Source organism: Orcinus orca, chromosome 7 (assembly GCF_937001465.1).
Source record: "Orcinus orca chromosome 7, mOrcOrc1.1, whole genome shotgun sequence".
Taxonomy (NCBI): domain Eukaryota; kingdom Metazoa; phylum Chordata; class Mammalia; order Artiodactyla; family Delphinidae; genus Orcinus; species Orcinus orca.
This window is the reverse complement of record NC_064565.1, coordinates 10,968,886-10,989,285: the sequence shown is the minus strand read 5'-3', so window position 1 is coordinate 10,989,285 and position 20,400 is coordinate 10,968,886. Positions and strand designations below refer to the sequence as shown.

General features: G+C 41.7%; 1 protein-coding gene across 9 annotated transcripts in view; it reads right to left on the bottom strand.

Moving 5' to 3' along the window:
* SAP130 (Sin3A associated protein 130) overlaps window positions 1-20,400 on the bottom strand; it is a 75,481-nt gene that overhangs the window by 25,024 nt on the left and 30,057 nt on the right. For 7 of the 9 annotated variants that reach the window (XM_012535616.3, XM_033400184.2, XM_033400183.2 and 4 more), the window contains 4 exons: window positions 19,137-19,439; window positions 18,140-18,317; window positions 11,454-11,558; window positions 367-725 (listed from right to left, as the gene is read on the bottom strand). In XM_012535616.3, the coding sequence (XP_012391070.1) occupies window positions 367-725; window positions 11,454-11,558; window positions 18,140-18,317; window positions 19,137-19,439 (945 nt within the window). The remainder of the gene's footprint in view (window positions 1-366; window positions 726-11,453; window positions 11,559-18,139; window positions 18,318-19,136; window positions 19,440-20,400) is intronic. The other 2 variants (XM_033400182.2, XM_049712638.1) reach the window with 1 other exon arrangement.

Below are 20,400 nucleotides of genomic sequence, written 5' to 3'. Positions count from 1 at the left end.
GGCAGGGAACACACTGTAAACTAATCAGCACTTAGCTATGATTGTACTGTGAACCTCTTTTCCATGGCAATATTTCTTAATGAATACAAGAAGCTATGTTCAAAGATATTCTTGGGGAAATAATAATCTTTTTCAAGATTTTGGTGAGAAAATTAACTAGAAAAGGGCAGCAATATGGCTTTAGTTTTCAAAAGGAGCACAATGCTTTCTTCTATTTATTAAAAACTAATGAAATACAAATTTCAAATGGGCATCAAGGCGTCAGACTTCCTGGCTGAGGGTCACACGAGAGTTTGGACTCTGAGGAGAGTTAGGAAAAGGGGAAGAAGCAACTGCCAGCAAAGAGCATACTGTGAATGAACTTACCAGAAACTGGCCTCATGATGTCCACTGGTTCCACTTCTTCTTTAACTTTTATCTCAGGTACAGGAGGGCCCAAAACGGAGGAGAGACTGCTGCCCACAGCCACTGGCGGTGGAGGGGCAGTGGCAATGGTGGTGATGGGTGGAGTGACGGGAACTGCTCCAGGAATGGTCGGAAGGGCAACCGCTGGTTGTGACGGGGGGCTAGCTGCTGCAATCATAGTTGGAATGGCTGGTGGAGGCTGCTGAGCGGTGGGTGGGACTGCAACGGTGGGCTGATCATTATTTTGATTGGATATGGTCTCCATAGACACAGTGACTGGAGTGGCCATCGATACGTGGATCTCTGACTTGGGTTTGGCACTGAAACACAAAAGCAAACACAGAAAGTTGCCTTAACCTGCATCATCTCAGAAGGTGAATATTTGTCCAATTCTTTTTGTACAACACACAGCACAACTAAAACTCTATTCCTTGATTTTAAAAGTTGAACTTTAGGGTAACTTTTAAAGGGAATTCAAGTTTCAGAACCATCCCCATCGTTATTATAGGCAGTAAAAAAATTAATTTAGAAAACGAAGAACACTTTAAAGAAATCAAAGTCACATCACTGAAAGACAACCAATTTTCATTACATTAGTGTATTTTTCCCTCCAAGAATTCATTATTGCGTATGTTGCCTTAGGAGGTTTTTTTTTAATAACAACTACACTCACACTTCATGTCATTTGTAAACCTACTTCTTATAAAACAGGAAACTCATGCACATGGAAAAGATCGAAAAGAATACAAATTGAGAATAACTTCCCTCCACTTCGAACACCCAGCCCTCTGCCCAGGGTCACCACAACATTCTGGTATGTTTTACCAGAAATACTTCGGACATCTAAAGTAACTACAAATACAGTCTTCAAAAATGTATATTCTATTTTTTTTCAGTTTTATAAGAAGTCATCGATGTCATTACAAATTCTTCTCAAACATTTTTTTAAGTAAAGTATTTCATTTGATAGCTGTAAAGCTTTACTGATTTATATTACTGCTGCTGAAAATTTATATACTACTGCTGCAAATTCAGAATATCAAAAGTAACACAAGACAATACCCCTCAAGTTCAAGGCCCCAAGCAACAGGACTTATATAGGCAAAAAATTCAATATTGACCAAAACCTCACACCATATACAAAAGTGAACTTAACAAGGATCATAAATCTGAACGTAAAAATGTAAAACTATAAAACTTTTATGACTGGAGTTCTTAGACATGATACCAAAAGCACAAAAAACTGATAAATCGGGCTTCATCAAAATTAAAAACTTTTGGGCTTCCCTGGTGGCGCAGTGGTTGAGAGTCCGCCTGCCGATGCAGGGGACATGGGTTCGTGCCCTGGTCTGGGAGGATCCCACATGTCGCGGAGCGGCTGGGCCCATGAGCCATGGCCGCTGAGCCTGCGCGTCTGGAGCCTCTGCTCCGCAACGGGAGAGGCCACAACAGTGAGAGGTCCGTGTATCACAAAAATAAAAAAATAAAAACTTTTGCTTTGCTAAAGACCATTTTGGGAGATTGAAAAGACAAGGCAGAGACTGAAAAATATATCTGCAAAGCACATACTGCATATATCTGAGAATATTATGCTAAGTAAAATAAGCCAATCACAAAAATACAGTCGGCCCTCTACACCCACAGGCTCCACATCTGCAGATTCAACGAGCAGTGAATGGAAAATATTTAGGGACAAAAAATTCCAGAAAGTTCCAAAAAGCAAAACGTGAACTTGGTGCATGCTGGCTACTATTTACACAGCATTTATACTGTATTAGGTATTATAAGTAATCTGGAGATCCGTAGGTTACATGAAAATACTATGCCATTTTATATAAGGGACTTGAACTTCCATGGATTTTGATATATGCAGGGGCGCAGGTCATGGAACCAATGCCCCGAGAGGGTACCGAGGGGTGACCATACTGTAGGACTCCATTTATATGTGCTACCTAGAGTAGTCAAATTCACTGAAAAAGAAAGCAGAACGGTGGTTTCCAGGGGTTGAAATGAGAGACAATGGGGAGTTGCTGTAAAACGGGTATACAGCTGCAGTTTTGCAAGATGAAAAATATCTGGAGATTGGTTGCACAGCACTGGGAATATGCTTACTACCGCTGAAATATACACTTAAGATGGTTAAAAAAACAAAAACAAAACACATATCTAATAAAGGAGTTATATGTAAAAAATATAAAGAAGTCTGTAAACTCAACACTAAGAAAACAAATAATCCCATTAAAAATGGGCACAACACATGAATAATGAACAATTTGCTAAAGAAAATATTCAGAAGGCTAATAAGCACACAAGAAAATGTTCAACACTATTAGCCATTAGAGACATGCAAAGAAAGCTTCGATGATACACGACCACACACATATCAGAATGGTGAAAATATAATACCCTATGATACCAAGTGCAGGAAAGAATGTGGAGCAACTATTTCTACAAAAAACCTTCTAGGGCTTCCCTGGTGGCGCAGTGGGTGAGAATCCGCCTGCCAGTGCAGGGGACACAGGCTCGAGCCCTGGGCCGGGAAGATCCCACATGCCATAGAGTAACTAAGCCCGTGCACCACAACTACTGAGCCTGCGCTCTAGAGCCTACAAACCACAGCGACTGAGCCCACGTGCCTAGAGCCTGGCTCCACAACAAGAGAAGCCACCGCAATGAGAAGCCCGCACACCGCAATGAAGAGCTGCCCCCGCTCGCCGCAGCTAGAGAAAGCCTGCGTGCAGCAACGAAGACCCAACACAGCCAAAAATAAATAAATAAAATTAAAAAACAAACAAAAACCTTCTAACACTAATAAATGAGTTTAGCAGGGTTGTATAATAAAAGGATCTCCTATGTTGCAGGTATGAATTTTAAATGGTCCAGTTACCCTGGAAAACAGTTTGGAGGTTTCTTATAAAACTAAAAATATACATGTACAATGCAACTCAGCAACTGTACTCTTGGGATTTTTATCCTACAGAAATGAAAATGGGTGGAAAATGTGGTCTACCCAGAGCACTGTACATGAATGTTTACAGCAGCTTTATTTGTAATAGCCCCAAACTAGAAACAACCCCAATGTACTTCAATGAGTGAACAGATAAACAGATTGTGCTACATCCATATGATAAAACAGGGCTCAACCAAAACAGTACTACAATGCTACAACTTGGCATAGACTCTCAAAAGTACTATGCCAAGTGAAAATAAGCTATATAATTATATATATAATTATGCGATTCCATTTACATAAAACTCTCAAAATGACAAAATTATAGTGATGAAGAACAGCTGAATGGCAAGGCGTTAGGGTTGGGGGAAGGGTGTGACTGTAAATGAGGGAATGTCTCTGTTGTAATGAAACAATTCCATATTCTGATTATAACAGTGGTTATACAAATCTATTCATGTGATAAAATTTCAAAGTAGTATATACCAAAGGAAAAAAAAAGGACATTATAAAAATTGGTGATATTCTAATGAGGTCTGTAGTTAAGTCAACAGTATTGTACCAATGCCAGTCTTTTCATTTCAAAAATGTACTAGAGTCATGTAAGATGTAATGATTTGGGGAAGCTGGAAAAAGGGTACATGGGAAATTTCTGTACTACTTTTCCAACTTCTTGTGAGTCTTAAATTATTTCAAGATAAGCATTTTAAAAAATAAGAGTGGTGTAGAGGTAAGGATTATTCTGGAATTAAAGACAATTAAAAGATAAAATAGGGCTTCCCTGGTGGCACAGTAAGAATCCGCCTGCCAATGCAGGGGACACGGGTTCGAGCCCTGGTCTGGAAGATCCCACATGTTGCAGAGCAACTAAGCCTGTGCACCACAACTATTGAGCCTGCGCTCTAGAGCCCGTGAGCCCCAACTACTGAAGCCCACGTGCCTAGAGCCCGTGATCCGCAACAAGAGAAGCCACCACAATGAGAAGCCTGTACACTGCAACAAAGAGTAGCCCTCACTCGCTGCAACTAGGGAAAGCCCATGCACAGCAACGAAGACCCAACACGACCAAAAAAAAAGAGATAAAATAATCAGAGACATCAGCAAAAATATATGAGACTTAGGATCTCTGAAAATTCCCTTTCATAAAAGCAACAAAAAACTGGCAAAAAAAAAAAAAGAAAGTCAGAAACAACTTTTTCAGAACTCCTAGAAATTAACCAAAGGCTTTCAACAATCTGGCAAAACTATTCAAGAAAATAGGCTGAATCTTGGTAAGAACAGTAAACTTTGTGGCGTTTTAACTTGCACTGTTTCCATTCTTCCATTTCCAGCTCCACAGTAGACTTATCAGCCAACAGCCCACACTGACAGTGAAAACCAGCAGCCTTGCAGCTACCAGAGGGGTCAGAGCCACTACAAACCCTCTTTACCAAAGAATTACCATTATATGACCTGTCTGCTTGTTCCCATTTGCAAGGCTGTCTTATTTGACTTGACTTGGAGCTTGTCAGTGCAAACGACCTTTTCCCAAGGTGTGTTTTTGGAAAATATTAGAGGCGATCGATCAGTTTCCCAGCTGACTGAGAGGATGATAACAGTTGAAGCAAACAATAAGCTACCCAAAAAACGTGAAAGGAAAAACTGGAGAATGAAATATCCATAGGAGATTTGAACAGCTCTGACATACTTCTGGCAGTCTAGGAAGCAACACGCACATGTAGGGCTGTGTGCATACCCAGGGCTAAGCACACGCCCAGGGAAGAACTGAGAAGGCCCTAAGTCTCACCTCTGGCTGACTGTGAGGCTCTGTGCAAGCAGGAAGAGAGGGCTTAGGCAGAGCTGTCAACTGCCTGCCTAAGTGTTGACAGGGTACCCAAGACACACACAGAGCTCTCTGGCAAACACATGGAGACTTATTGGTTCCAGGCATTGAAGAAAATCTGTTCTTTCATTAGCTGACTACAAAGTTAACCAAGTAGATTTCAGTGGCTGCATTAGACAAAGATATAGATTTTAAAGAATTAGTTCAGAAAAGTCACTAAACAACTACAACTACAAGGAACAGCAACAAACCTGGGGAGGGGTGGGAGTCTGATGTTCAGAGTTGCCACATTATATTGGTTGCCTAGAGAGCAACCAATGCGGACTGGAGGGATGTTACCAAGAACAAATGACACAGAGATCTATAGGTCCACCTTTATTCAGAGCTTTTCTATAGGTTTGGTGGAGAGTTTGAAGATGAACTAGTAGCTGGCAGGGAAAACCTAAGCAAACATGAATAGTAGCCTTGTAGTATTGTATTATGTGACTTCTTTTAAAATTCAATTTTTATATCTATTTTTTAGCGTCTGGATTTACTTTCTAAATCTACTGTTTTCTAAGATTTCAACTTTTCTTAATGTTTTGTTTTGAATTAGTATTCACGTTTCGAAAGATGTATTGAGAAGTCTCCTTCCTCTAACCTACCCACTACCATCTCTACACAATAGCAGTCTATTTCAGTATTTCAGTGAATCTAAGTTGCCAACACTATACAATACACCAATATTTTGTGAACAACTTAAAAATACATTATTTAATGATAGGATATTAACATGCAGTCAATTTAAAGTTATATATTGATTTCAGAGAGGTTGACATGTATATGTTTGATCTTACTTGTATCACAGTATGTTCTGTATGGTTTTTGTTTCTTTTAAAATTTTTGTTCACTTTTTTCATTTCCACCCTCTATGCCTACACTGTTTTTTGTTTTAACTGTACTTCATTCTGTGATGGTTTCTTCTAGATCTTTACTGAATTCTGTCCACTCACGTATCATCTCTTTATGTTTTCTCATTTATTCTTGGGAGTCTTTGTATTTCATCCTTGTGTTCTGTTTCATAAAAGTGGTGGCTATTTTGTTAAGTAATTTCTATTCACAGTCAAATATTCTGTTATAAATTTCATCTGTTCCCTGTAAATGTTTTTCTGGTGAGTGTTCTCAGTGAACAAACTAGTATATTTTGTTGCTTTTTTCCTACTTTTTAAACTTATTTTCCCATCAATCCTTCTGTTATTACTCGTCGGTAAATGAGTTGGGCTATTCCAAGAAACAGCCATTTACGTGAGACTCCTTGGGCGTGGGAGGGTAGGAAAACTGCTCTTTCAGCTGGTTGCTTTTCACAATCCAAATACTCTCTTCTTTCAGGTGCCACAGAAACAGACTGCCAACTGCAAAAAAAGGCCAGCCTGGGTGCCTGTATGGGGCCCACCCCACAGCTTCTCTGAACCATACTAAGCCCAGGAAAGAGTCTACAACAGCCCCTCCTCACCCAAGTTTCTGCACGTTTTTCTCACAAGGGATAAACTTTTGTATTGATACATCACAGTGTGCTCTTCACCTTCCTGAACTACTTTTTTTCTACCACTTTAAAAATAACTCCATATGCTTTGTTTAAAAAAAAAATCTTAAACAACTGAAAATAAGTGTATTACGTTTGCAAATTTAATATCTGGTGTTGGCAATAATGTGCAGGAAATGGGAACACATAGCTTGTAAGCATGTAAAAAGGTAGAGTGATTGGAAATCAGAATTTAAACTGCACGTTTACTTTGACCCATCAATGCTACTTCCAGAAATCTATCCCTGAGAAATGTCTGCAACGAGGCTCAATGATAGATAATGAGATTCACTGTAGTAATGTTTATTACAGTGATAAATGGAAATAACTTAAATGTTCATTAATTGAGGACTTAATTATGGCACCAGCCTATCTGGGAACAGCACACAGTACAGGAATACAGTCTCCTTTTCTGGTTTTGTACTTTCCTGACCTCTAAAGATGGTTATGTCCTAAGGTGTGGTCCTTGTACCACTTCTCTATTTATACTCACTGTCAATGGGAGCTTTTCCACTCTCAAGGTGTTAAAGCATACATACAACATACCTTAGAGATAATGCAGGCTTGGCTCCAGACCACTGCAATAAAATGAATATCGCAATAAAGCGAGTCACACAAAGTTTTTGGTTGCTCAGTGCACGTAAAAGTTATGTTTACACTATACTGTAGTCTATTAAGTGTGTAACAGCATTATGCCTGAAAAAACACAATATACATGCCTTAATTGTAAAAAATACTTTTTTGCTATAAAAAGCTAACCATCATCTGAGCCTTCAGGGAATCACAGCAGTGACATCAGAAATCACTGATTACAGATCACTATAGCGGATATAACAATAATGAAAAAGTTTGAAATACGGTGAAAATTACCAAAATGTGACATAGAGACACAAAGTGGGCAAATGCTGGAAAAAAAAAAAAAGGCACTGATAGAGTTGCTTGATGTAGGGCTGCCATAAACCTGCAATTTGTAAAAAATGCAGTATCTGTGAAGCACCATAAAACAAGGTATGCCAGTACCTGCTTTAATTCCCAAATCTTAATCAGCAGCATGGACCTCCATCTTCAATTCCAGAACTGTATATACTTCAGAAATATATACCCAGCTATGCACGTGACATCTCCACTTGGGTGTGTTTAACCACTTGGATATCTCAAAATAAAATATCTAAAAGTAAACTCCTGATTTCCCCCTTGCTATTTCTCACTTCAGAAAGGGTAATTCCTTATCTGTAGTTGCTCAGGCAAAAATTGGTAGCTATCATTGCCTCCTTCCCTTTCTCTCCACTCAGAAAATTCTGACAGCTGTACCTTTAATACATATTGAGAATCTGAACTCTTCTGAAGACTTTTACTACCTCCATGCTGGTCCAAGCCATTAAGAGAGTCTAAGGTTTTATCATCTCCTACTTGGTCTCACTGCTTCCACTCTTGTCTTCTTTCAGTTGATTCTCAGCACAGCAGCCAGAGCAATCCTTTTAGAAATAAGTCAAATCATGTCACTCCTATGCCTTAGCCCTCGGATGGCACTCCTGTCTCACTCAAAATAAAATCCAAAGGATTTTGAATGGCCCACAAAGCCCTGTATATGTAATCTGGCTCTCATTGTTATCTCTGAACCATTTTGTACAACCCTGCCCCTCATTCTAGGCTGCTCTCCCTTGCTGCTCCTTGTTTATTCCTAATATACAGACAGGGCTTACTTCGCACAGCACTGATATGTGTGACTTTCACATACATACGTGTAACTGTATTCCCCCAGTCCCCCACCAACACTGTTCGAATTTCAGTTACTACAGTATAATTATTAACTGTGAGTAACTTCATAAAGTGCAAACTTTGCTACTAGCTCTTCGGTCCACAAATCACTCTGTAACTTACAGACATGCACATCGCACATCACTTCTTTCGAAGTATGTCGTTGACTGGTTGATTACTGCACATCTACTGCTCAGGTCATGCAGACAGCGAAGTGTGTAGTTGTGCTGTCTAGTTTCCTAGTGATAAACCCAGGTGAAATTTTACAAAAATGAACGACTGAAAGAGAACTGGCCAACAGCGATGAAAATGCAGAAAAAAATGTGATAAATCTAGAAGTAAAATGGGATGTGATTAGAAGATCTGAAAATGGCAACAGCAAAGATAATTTAGGATGAGACCTAGGCTTGTATGAAGCTATGGCTTGGACCACACTGAGAAAGTCCAATGAATATAAAAAAGGTGGTAAAGTCATTTTACTGTAAGCCACTATAGTGAAACGGAGTATTTACTTCCATTCTGGATTGAAGACTAAAAAAACCCCACAACAACCCAATCACTCAGACCAAAGTGTTGAATTAACTGCCACATTGAAAGAAGATGGAAATTACAGGGAGGATTAAAAAAACCAAAAAACCAAAGCCTTTTACAGCCAATAAAGGCTGGATTCATTTTTTCAATAGTCAGCATTAATTTGATTAATGTAAGCTATCTGGTGAAACTGCTAGCACAGATAAAGATGCTGCTGTGGAATGGGCACCCAGATTCCAAGGATTAGTTAAGGAAGATGGTTTGATAAAAGGATAAAGATGTCCCTGGAAGTGATGCTGGCAACAACCTCACATTAAAGGAACTTCTGGAAATAATTTACAACACTGAAAAGACAAAGGACAGGGACTTCACTGGTGGCACAGTGGTTAAGAATCCGCCTGCCGGACTTCCCTGATGGAGTAGTGGTTAAGAATCCATCTGCCAATGCAGGGGACAAGGGTTTGAGCCCTGGTCCGGCAAGACCTCACAGGCCGTGGAGCAACTAAGCCCATGCGCCACAACTACTGAGTCCCGTGTGTCACAGGTACTGAAGCCCACGCACCTAGAGCCCGTGCTCCGCAACGAGAGAAGCCACCGTAATGAGAAACCCGCGCACCACAACGAAGAGTAGCCCCCACTCGCCGCAACTAGAGAAAGCCTGCGCACAGCAACGAAGACCCAACACAGCCAAAAAATAATAACTAAATAAATAAATTCTTAAAAAAAAAAATCCGCCTGCCAATGCAGGGGACACGGGTTTGATCCCTGGTCTGGGAAGACCCCACACGTCGTGGAGCAACTAAGCCCATGTGCCACAACTACTGAAGCCCACACTCACAGTAATGAAGACCCAATGCAGCCAAAAGAAAAAAAAGATAGGATAAAATGTCAGGGCAGACCCAAACTTAGAAAGGAGTATGACAATTCACCGAAGCACAGAAGGACTCTTGCGCTGTATCATAAGTTATTCAATGTGAATAAGGGAAACATTGTTCCAACTACAGTCGTCGCTCAATACCCACCCCCGCAGATACCAAAATCCATGGATACCTGTGGATGCTCGAGATGTGGAACCCTTAGATACGGAGGGCCAACTGTACTCTTGATTAGCTTTTATTTATTTATTCTTTTTTGGCTATGCTGCGCAGCTTGTGGGATCTTTGTTCCCAACCAGGGTTTGAACCTGGGCCCTCAGCAGTGAAAGCGTGGAACCCTAACCCCTGGACTGCCAGGGAATTCCCACTTGATTAGCTTTTAGAAAGAAATAAAACACTTTAATTCTCAGCGTTTCTGATGTTCAAATTACAGTGTACTAAGTAAATTTTAGTTTTACTATGTTTTTCATTTCCCTATATATTTTAACTGACAGTTAAGAGAGTTTTTGATATGTTCACAAATGTTTTTAAGGTCACAGAACAATTATAAATAACCATGCACAGTTTCCGTTTACGTGGTTATTTGCACATTCCTGCACTAATGTACAAAGTGGTGACTGCAAATACTCCTACCTCAAAGTCTTAGTCCCTGCTCTTTCCTCTGCCTGACACAGTCTGACATCAGGGAGTGTGTGGCTTATTCCTCCATGCTCTTAAAGCCTCTGCTCAGAGAGGCCTTTCTATAAGTCATCACCCCTTCCTCCCATCACTTATATTCCATTTACAGTTTTCTTTTTCTTCACATATTTATTATTTCTCTACACTCACTAGATAGTACGCTTAAGGAGAATGGACACTTTCAGTCACTCTTATATCCCCAGATTCTAAAATGATACTTGGCACACACATGGCATTCATAAATTTTTTTTTGAAGTTTTATGAAGAAGTAGATATAAATATATTAACATGGTAAGCTATTACAGATATAAGTATAAAATGCAGTATATAAAACAATCAACAAAATCCTGTTTTTAAGAATCTATCAATCTATCTACATGTGTACGTAGAAAAAGATGTGGAAAGATGCTTAACAAAACTTTAACCAATCAATATTACTCTGGGGGAGTGCGACTGGAGGGGGGGTGGAGAATAGGACGATTTTCTCTTTATACCTTAAATATTTTTATATTGTCTCATTTTCTTTTCCAAAATATTACTTTTAGAATCAAGGAGATAAAGAGTAAAGAAAACGGAATGCATTAAGTATTGTCACGATGCCATTTTCGATAGCAACAATAACTGGGTGTTTACTGTGAGGCAGGCTCTGTTCTAAGTGGTTTCAATACACAAGGAGCCTATGAGGCAGGTGCTGTAAGTATGCCCACTTCATAAATGAGGTAAATAACGGTCAGAGAGGCTGAGAAATGTGTCCAGATCTCATAGCTAGAAAATGGTTCTTTCAGATGCACACACTAGTGGTTCTTTTTAGAGGCAAATGATGTGAAGTCTGTGACATGTATTAGACTTTTCTGTCCTCAATGATGTGCTCACCCTGCAGGCCTAGGCGACCCAGACGTACTCCGCATAGAGCTCTCCACTCGAGGGCTAGCCACTTCAGGAGGCTGAGGAGGAATGAGGGTTTTCCGAACTGCCATTCTGAAAGAGTAAAGAGACAAACCCAGACGGCATTAAAGGATAAGAACTACACATTTGCTAAGTGTACCTATGGCTAGGTATTTTTTAATGGATTTTCAAATTTTACCAAAGTAATGAAGGCAGATTATTTAAAAAACCAAATAGTACTAAAACGCTTTTAATAACATACAGCAGATCCCTTCCCCCTGCCTCCCCACTTCCTGCCTGTCTCTCTTCAGGAAGCAACCATTGCGACTCTTTTACCTGCTTCTTCTACCTTCTACCTACATATCTCCTTTGTACTTAATATTAAAATTTAGGGACTTCCCTGGTGGTGCAGTGGTTAAGAATCCACCTGCCAATGCAGGGGACACGGGTTCAATCCCCGATGCCGCAGAGCAACTAAGCCCATGTGCCACAAGTACTGAGTCTGCTCTAGAGCCCACGAGTCACAACTACTGAGCCCACACGCCACAACTACTGACGCCTTCGCACCTAGAGCCTGTGCTCCGCAACGAGAAGTCACCGCGATGAGAGGGCCGCACACCGCAATGAAGAGTAGCCCCCCCTCACCACTAGAGAAAGTCACACGCAGCAATGAAGACCCAATGCAGCCAAAAAAAATAAATATATAAAACATAAATAAACAATAAAAACATTTAAAAATAAAATAACATTTAAATCTGTTTAGCAGTTACAATCATTATTGTACCTATGTATTTATATTGACCTGAGAAACTGAGTGAAAACAGTTGATCAACGTAGCTAGTGATCAACTGTGTCACGCAGTAGAGAGGCCACACGTGGCTCCAACTGACCACTAACTACTGGAGCTTAGCAATGTGGAAGTCATAAGTGATCTTGACACATTTAGTTTTGGCGGAGTGGTGCAAGCAAATGCTAGAAGAGTCCGTCTGAGACGAAACGGCTAGAACATACCACTTTGCAATGCCTAACTGTGAATGGATCCAGACACTGATCGTAAGACTGCTAACATCTCAAAAAGGTTGACTTCCACACAGCACACTTCTCCTGATAAAAAGACTAAACTACCAACTTAGGAAGGAGTCTTGCCAAAAGGGGAGAAAAAGTGAAGTTTACCAAGCCTTTAGATTCAAGTAACAACTTAGAGAAAATGTGGAGGAGAGAATAACAAGTGAAACCAGGCAATGGGGTCAGGGTGTTGGATTGTGTTCCCTAATATGACCCATCCGAGTCCTAACCCCTGCTACTCGCGAATGTAAAAAAAATAGGGTCTTTGCCAACGTAATTAAGTAGATAAGATCATTCTAGACTTAGGGCAGGTCCTAAATCCAATGATCAGTATCCTTTCAACAGAAAGGAGAGGGAGATTTGAGACACACAGACACAGAGGGAAGGCCATGTGGATATGGAAGCAGAGGTTGGAGTGGTGCATCCACAGGCCAAGCAACACAAAGGACCGCCAAGAGCCACCAGAAGCTGGAAGAAGGGCACGGCGTGGATCCTCCCTGAGAGTGTTCAGAAGGAACCAACCCTGCCGACGTGTTGATTTCAGACTTCTAGTCATCAGAACTGTGAGAATAAACTTTTGTTGTTTTAAGCCACCAAACTTGTGGTAATTTGTTATAGCAGCCCTAGGGAACTAACAGAATGGGGATGCAATCGACAAATTCAGGGAGAGAGTTGGGAGGGGAGAGGAAAACTCTACAGGACAAAAGACCAAGTTTCTTCAACAGACAAACTGCAAGGAAAAAAGAAATGGAGGTAACATATATTAGAAGAGTCTTAACAGACATACTGACCAATCGTAATGTGTGTACCTTATCAGAATACAGACTCAAATAAATAATATAACAAAACAAAATTTGTGACATTTGAGATCACTGAAAGTTTGAACAATGACTAAATATTTGATAACATTATGGGGTTATAACATTTTTTTAAAGTATGTATTTCAATAAACACATGCTGAAATATATACAAATATATACAAACTAAATGATGTGTTCCCTATGATTTGCTTCAAAATAATATGGTGGAAAGTGGTGGAAAGGCATACAGATAAAACATGAACTGATAAGTTAATAACTGAAGTTGAATGATGGGTATAAATTCAGATGTTCAAATCTGTATTATGTTTAAACCTTCCACAATAAAAAGTAAGAAATAAACAAAAAAGCAAGACCACTCAATCCCCCATTCCTCAGTACAAACAAGCCCTCCAAACCCCTAAAGAGATACACTACTATAAACCCACAGAATGACCAAACTTAAAAAAGAGTGCCAAATAACAAGCGTCGATGATGATGAAGGCAAGGACCCCACTGCTGGTGAGAGTGTAAATGGGTACAAACACCTGGACAAACTGCTGGCGTTACCTGCTGGAGCTGAAAATGAGCACAGCCCACAGCCCAGCAAATCCCCTCCGAGGTACATAACAGCACTGCATTTATGGATGCATCAAAGGTGATGCACAGAGATGTTCGGGGTAACATTATGGCCCTAAACTGGAAATAACCCAAATATCCATGGTTAAACTATGGTATTCTCAGACAAGGCCATTTTATATAACCATAAAAAAAGTTACAATTATATGCAGTAACATGGATCAATCTCCCAAAATCAAGTGAAAGAAGATGGACTCACACAAAAAATGTATATGATTCTATGGGAGCTCAAAAAGAGGCAAAACAAATCCATAGGGTAAAAAGAAAAACTGAAAAAAAAAAAAAGCAAAACTGGTTAGTAATCTTTGGGAGAAAGTGCTGGTAACGTCCTGTTTCTTAACCGATACAGCAGTTATACGTTTGTGCTGACTCATTACACTGTACATACATTATCTGTGCAGTTTTCTATACTTCAGTGAAAGTGCTGAAAGAAAGAGAGACTGGAAGAAGTGGGGCTAGCAGACAGAGACAACGCCTTCATTTTCATTGCAAACAGGAGCAAAAAAATGGGGCAGAGAGTGGAGCAAAGTGGAAGAAATGATAACAAGTTTATACTTGTTTATGTGAAGGATCCACTAACAAGAAAAAACTGACGGAGGAGAGAGGCACAAGAGCTGGAGCAGTTCTCACGGAGGTGAGACGGGCGGCAGTCAGGCGCTCTGGAGAGATGCCCTGAGAGCTCAGCTCTGAGTGATGAGCCCACCACTGAGAGATGGAGGCGGAGCTGGAGACAGAGGCAGGCAGGCAAGCATGTGACAGCTAGCTTGTGAACTTCTCTTCTGTGTGTTTCCATTTTCTCAAGAACGTAGCAGAAAGAGAAAAGTAGGTGGGCACATTCATTAGCTACAAGTGAACGTAGGCGAGGAGGCGTGGAAGTCTGGAAAGGAGCAGAGGTACACGGGTGTCTGGAGGAATGGCCAAGGAAAGCCGACTGTGCTGGTCCGCTGGGAGATCCCAGGGGAGGTGTGTGAGGTTAAGGCGGACGAGGCAACACTCTGCTGCACACAGGCAAGCGGCACAACACAAATTAAGCAGAACGCTGGATTTTAACTCTGACTTTGACAAAGTGAAGAGGACGACAGGGAAGCTGAGGCTGCACGCAAGGAAATGACTGCAACGCACCACAGACTCTGAACCAGGGAGGGCAGACGAAGAGGCCAGGAAAGGCAGTGAGGAAAAGTGAAAGGGTGGTAAGGACCAATAGACTGAAGGCTCCCAACTGGGTCTTGCTGGGAGTCGCTGCCAGGGACGTGGAAAGAGAGGCGGGCTGTGGGACCCTAGGGTACAGAAAAAGCTGCTGAACTTTTGTGCCATGGAGTGCTAGCGCTCATGCGTGTGCCCTGCTGAGGGAGGGCGGATGCAGAGGATGCATTCAAGCAACTGAGAGGCCAGAGAGCTGGGAAATCATTTCTGTTTACATTAAAGTTGAAGATGGTATGACACAGCCAGACACTATGTACCTTCTGAAGGACAAACACAGACCCCAAATCAAACCTGAATCTGTCCCACAAAGTAGCCACCAGCCACATGGGGCTACTAAGCACTTGAAAGGTGACAAGTGCAACTGATGAGCATGATTTTTAACAATATTTCATTTAAACTAATTTGAATTTAAAAACTGGTACTTGATTCAGTTACTGGAAAACTTTTCAGTGTGTCTGGATTAACCTGGCTATGTGAAACTACTTTTTCAATTGCAAATTTTATGAAATCTAAATACAGGCCAGGAAGCATGTCCACTGTTGAGAAGGATGGGCCTGAAAGTGGCAGTGAGGCCCAAAGAGGACAGTCACCCCACCTCCAGGCCCAGTGACAGGATGGAATGGGGAGGGAGAGACAGCCACCACCCTGGGGAGAGTCGAGGAAGTCGAGACCCCGAAGAAGAGCCAGGTTCCAATTAAAGCAAGAAGCCATGCTCAGAGAAGAGGTCAGGCCACAGGGGACTGAGATGATGACGGACGATCTCAGAGGGCACAGCAGAAGGGACTTTGGAGGTGACGAAGCATGGGAGAAGGGCCAGATCTCATTTTGTCCAGTGCTGTGAAATTTCAAAATATTTTACCTTGGTGCCAGTTTGTATCCATTGCCATCTACTGTACCAAGCATTTCATGGTTCGTTAAAATAGGAAACTCCTACCCTTCGGTTTTGGTGATTTTCTATGAATTATTTTTAAGTCGTCCTCTTCTCTTCTCTGATCTGTCTTGCTGAAACCCCATCACTTGGAGGCAGGATCTCCTGAACTGGTTCTTTAAATTTTGGGTCTTTTCTCTCCTATTCTCTATCTCTTTGTCTTTTTGCTCTACTTTTGAGAGATTTCCTCAATTTTACTTTTCAAGTTTTCTACTGAGTTTTTGATTTCTGGACACATTCTTGTTCTTGGAATGTTCCTTCTGTGGAGCACGGCCTTCCTGTTTCATGGATGCAGTTTTCATTTGTCCTTTGAAGACAGTACTGACAGTGTCTGTCTCTGTTCATGTGTTCTTATGTTTTGTTTTTAGTTTTATTCCCCTTGCCTCGCCTCTGCATCTTCCGAGCTGCTTTTTTCAGTGTGTTCGCTGGGGCTTCTATCTTGCATTGTTAGAAGAACCCTCAGATACCTGACATGCTTGGCTGCACGCTCATGAGGAGGAGTGGGGGGACTAAAAAGCCGGTTGGAAGCTCTGAGCTTGTGGCGGGGCTTGTTTACTTTAAGGGCAATCGGAGCCCTGTCCTTAGTGTCCTTAAACCCCTACTGTTGGTATCCTTAGCTCTTTCCCCTCGGGCTGGAACGGACCCTAGAAGCAGAGTACAGTCGTCTTCTCACTTTCTGTCAACAGAGTTAAATTCAGCTGCCAGGGTCGTGTCAGCCACGAGGGAGAAGTCTCAGCACTCCACACAGGCTTGGTCCCCTAATCCGTTTTTGGTACAGCACCATGCCCTTCACTGTGCTGGCTAATCCAGGTGGATACCCCCAGTTCTTCCCGCTCCTGGTCCTTTTGAAGATTCACAATTTAAACAAGGATGGTTCTCAGCGCTCTTCTCTGCAGACTTACCGTTCACCTTTTTCACGGCTAAGGGAGCGAGTGAGCACTTGCCTATTTGCTTTCCAGCTTCAAAGACTTGTTGCTGTTGTGTCTTCTCCTATTCTCCCCACCTCTGTGTGTTTATAATCTTTTTTTAAAAAAATATTTATTTACTTACTTACCCACTTACTTATTTTTGGCCATACTATGTGGCTTGTGGGATCTTAGTTCCCCAACCAGAGATGGAACGTGCACCCTTGGCAGTGAAAGCGTGGCGTCCTAACCACTGGACCACCAGGAAATTCCCTACAGTCTTTTTTTTTTTTTTTTTGTGGTATGCAGGCCTCTTACTGTTGTGGCCTCTCCCGTCACGGAGCACAGGCTCTGGACGCACAGGCTCACGGGCCCAGCCACTCCAAGGCATGTGGGATCTTCCCGGACCGGGGCACGAACCCGTGTCCCCTGCATTGGCAGGCGGACTCTCAACCACTGCGCCACCAGGGAAGCTCCCCTACAGTCTTTTTAAAAAGCCTCTTACTATAAGTTCTGTAGGGTTTTGAGAGGAAGAGAAATTTAGAAGTGCATATTCAATCTGCCATCTTAACTACAAGCTCTGCCTTTTGTTTTCATTAATATGGTTACTGTGTCATGGACTGACTTAGTATTAAGACAGAGACTCTGGTCTCTGTTATGGCAGAGCACATACCTTCCCACCTATGACCCACCAACTCAGAAGCTTATATGACAACACAGAACACTATTTGCTACTAAATATGACCCTTAATACACTTGGGAGACTGCTTGCCCCGAGCAACAATTCATTTAGGACGATGAGGAAAAAATACACAGCACACATTACTGTGCCTAGCTAGACAAACCTGAAGAGTTCACTTCAAGCTACTTTAGGGGTTCTAGGGTTAAACTCTCAGAACCAGAGAGAACTCCTAAAAGTACGTAATATGCAACACATGCTTACAAATTGACACCCAACTGACTCCTGGATTCTTACCATCCTGCAGTCTGAGCTTGGCCAGGCTCTGCTGAATAACCCGGCGGTCAAGTTATTTTGGAGGAAATTGAGTTTGCTATCAGCACTGGATTACTGCCTACTGTTTACACCAATTACCTCCAGAATTAGCGGTGTCCTTTGGCACTTCTGGATCTACTCACCCATCTGTGGCAGGTTTCTTCCGGAGTATACTTGGCCGTGGGGACGAGCCCTGGGCTGGAGCGTTGGTGCTCGCACTCTGGCTGTGAGTCTGCACCACAGTTGTTGCTGCTGGAGCAGCACTGAATGGGTTGCTAAGAGGGTTGGCTACAATTGTGGCTCCATCTGCCAACACCACTGCTGGAGGACAGGAAAGAGCAATGAAGAGAAGGAAACGGAAGTAACATCACTAAAATGTCACGTAAGACAAAACACAACGATCAGACCACCACAATCAAGAGTATCCATGTTAGGACTGTCCAATTTCAAGAAGATGAGGGATAAGGACAAAAGCAGATGGCAAACTGGGGAGGTTACAAAGTCTACTGATGCACGATTAAGAACGTCTTTTCTTTGCTCTACAATCATAATTACTAATAAGTGAGATAAGATACATAAAGTATATAGTATACTGCAAGAAATGTTCTGCTACAGTTCTTTGGTGAAATACCACCACCTCTCAACTCCTAATAATGGTACCAACATTCCAGTCTATCTTTACAGCTTTACAAACAACTCCAAAAAAAATCTTAGGGAATTTCCTGGGGGTCCAGTGCTTAGGACTCCGCACTTCCACTGCCAGGGCCCAGGTTCAATCCCTGGTCGGGGAACTAAGATCCCGCAAGCCACGCAGCACGACCAAAAGGTAAAAAAGAAAAAGAAAATCTTGAAATGGAATGAGAACACTAGTCTTATAAGGTGAATGTACTCCCTCAACTAAGAGCTCTTTTAGAACGCTTCTCCCCATGTGCAAGCGCACGTTAGGCTGTTTATGTACGTAGTTTCTAATGCTTACAAAGACCCTGACAGGTAAGTTCTAAGCAACTCATGTTACAGAGAGAAAATTAAGGCCTAGCGAGCTTACCTGAGACCACAAAGCCAGCAAGTGGCAGAATCATGATTCAAACCCTGTGTACCTTTTCCCTCCACACCAACTTCCATGTAAAAAATTAAAATTACCTGAAGTCTTTCCTTCAGGCTGAGGCTGCTGGGTCCCTATTGGTGCAGGCTGAAGTCCTTGGGTGCTGATTGGGGTTGCTGAGTGAATGCCCTGTGTGCCTATGGGGGCTGGCTGGATCCCTGGGGTCCCAATGGGAGCTGGCTGGATGCCCTGTGTACTGATGGGGGCTGGCTGGATCCCTTGGATATGTCGAGCGTGGGATGCATCCACTGTCATCAACTGCATGGGGTTCAGGTGGACTGTGGACGCCACCCCGACTCCAGTCTGAGCCGTGATGGCAGAGTTTGGAGCCTGAGCTGAAACTAAAAATGAGGCAAAAAGTGACAAAAATGTTAGCTTTGATTGGCACAGTCCACATAAGGAGAAAAACACTCAAATCAAAACAATTTTTCCACTGTTCAAGATCTAAACTCTCAGTTAAAAAAAAAAAGTGCTACGTAAACTCTATACGTTGAGGCTTCCCCCCCACTACTTGCACCAATTTGATACGATCTCTGCAGATTGCTAGAAATAGCATTAAAATGAGAAAAAATCAATCATTTATTAAAAGCCAAATGTGAGCCAGGCAACTATGTAAGTAATTAATATAAAACTTCTGAGATACATCCATGCCTCCAGGTCAAGAATGTTTGCTTTAATTGATAGAACCACTATCACAGGCACTTCTGAAATACAGTAGTTGCGGATTTTAAATTCCAAAATATGCACTGAAGACAGAAGTAACTTGTCCTTTTATCTATCAGGCAAACATATCATCTGTGTATATTAAAAACAAACAAACAAACAAAACTGAAAACAAAAACATTCCCAGGAAGCGACAATAAAAAGAAGGGATTTCTCACTGTTTGTGGAAAGAAAACAAACAAACAAAAGACTTTTCTTCTCCGTCATCAAAACAATGTGGAAAAAGATATACGTATCCCCATGTCCACTGCAGCATTATTTAGAATAGCCAAGATATGGAAACAATCTGTGTCCATTAGTGGATGAATGGATAAAACAGATATGGTATATATATCCATACACACATAATGGAATATTACTCAGCCATTAAAAAAGAAAAACCCGAAATACTGCCATTTGTGACAACACGGATGGACCTAAAGGGTATTATGCTTAGTGAAATAAGTCACAAAGAGAATGACAAATACCATATGATCTCACTTATATATGGAATCTAAAATGCAGAAAACAAAAATAAACCAAGCTCTTGGACACAAAGACAGACTGGTGGGTGCCATAGGCAGGGGTGGAGAGTGGGCG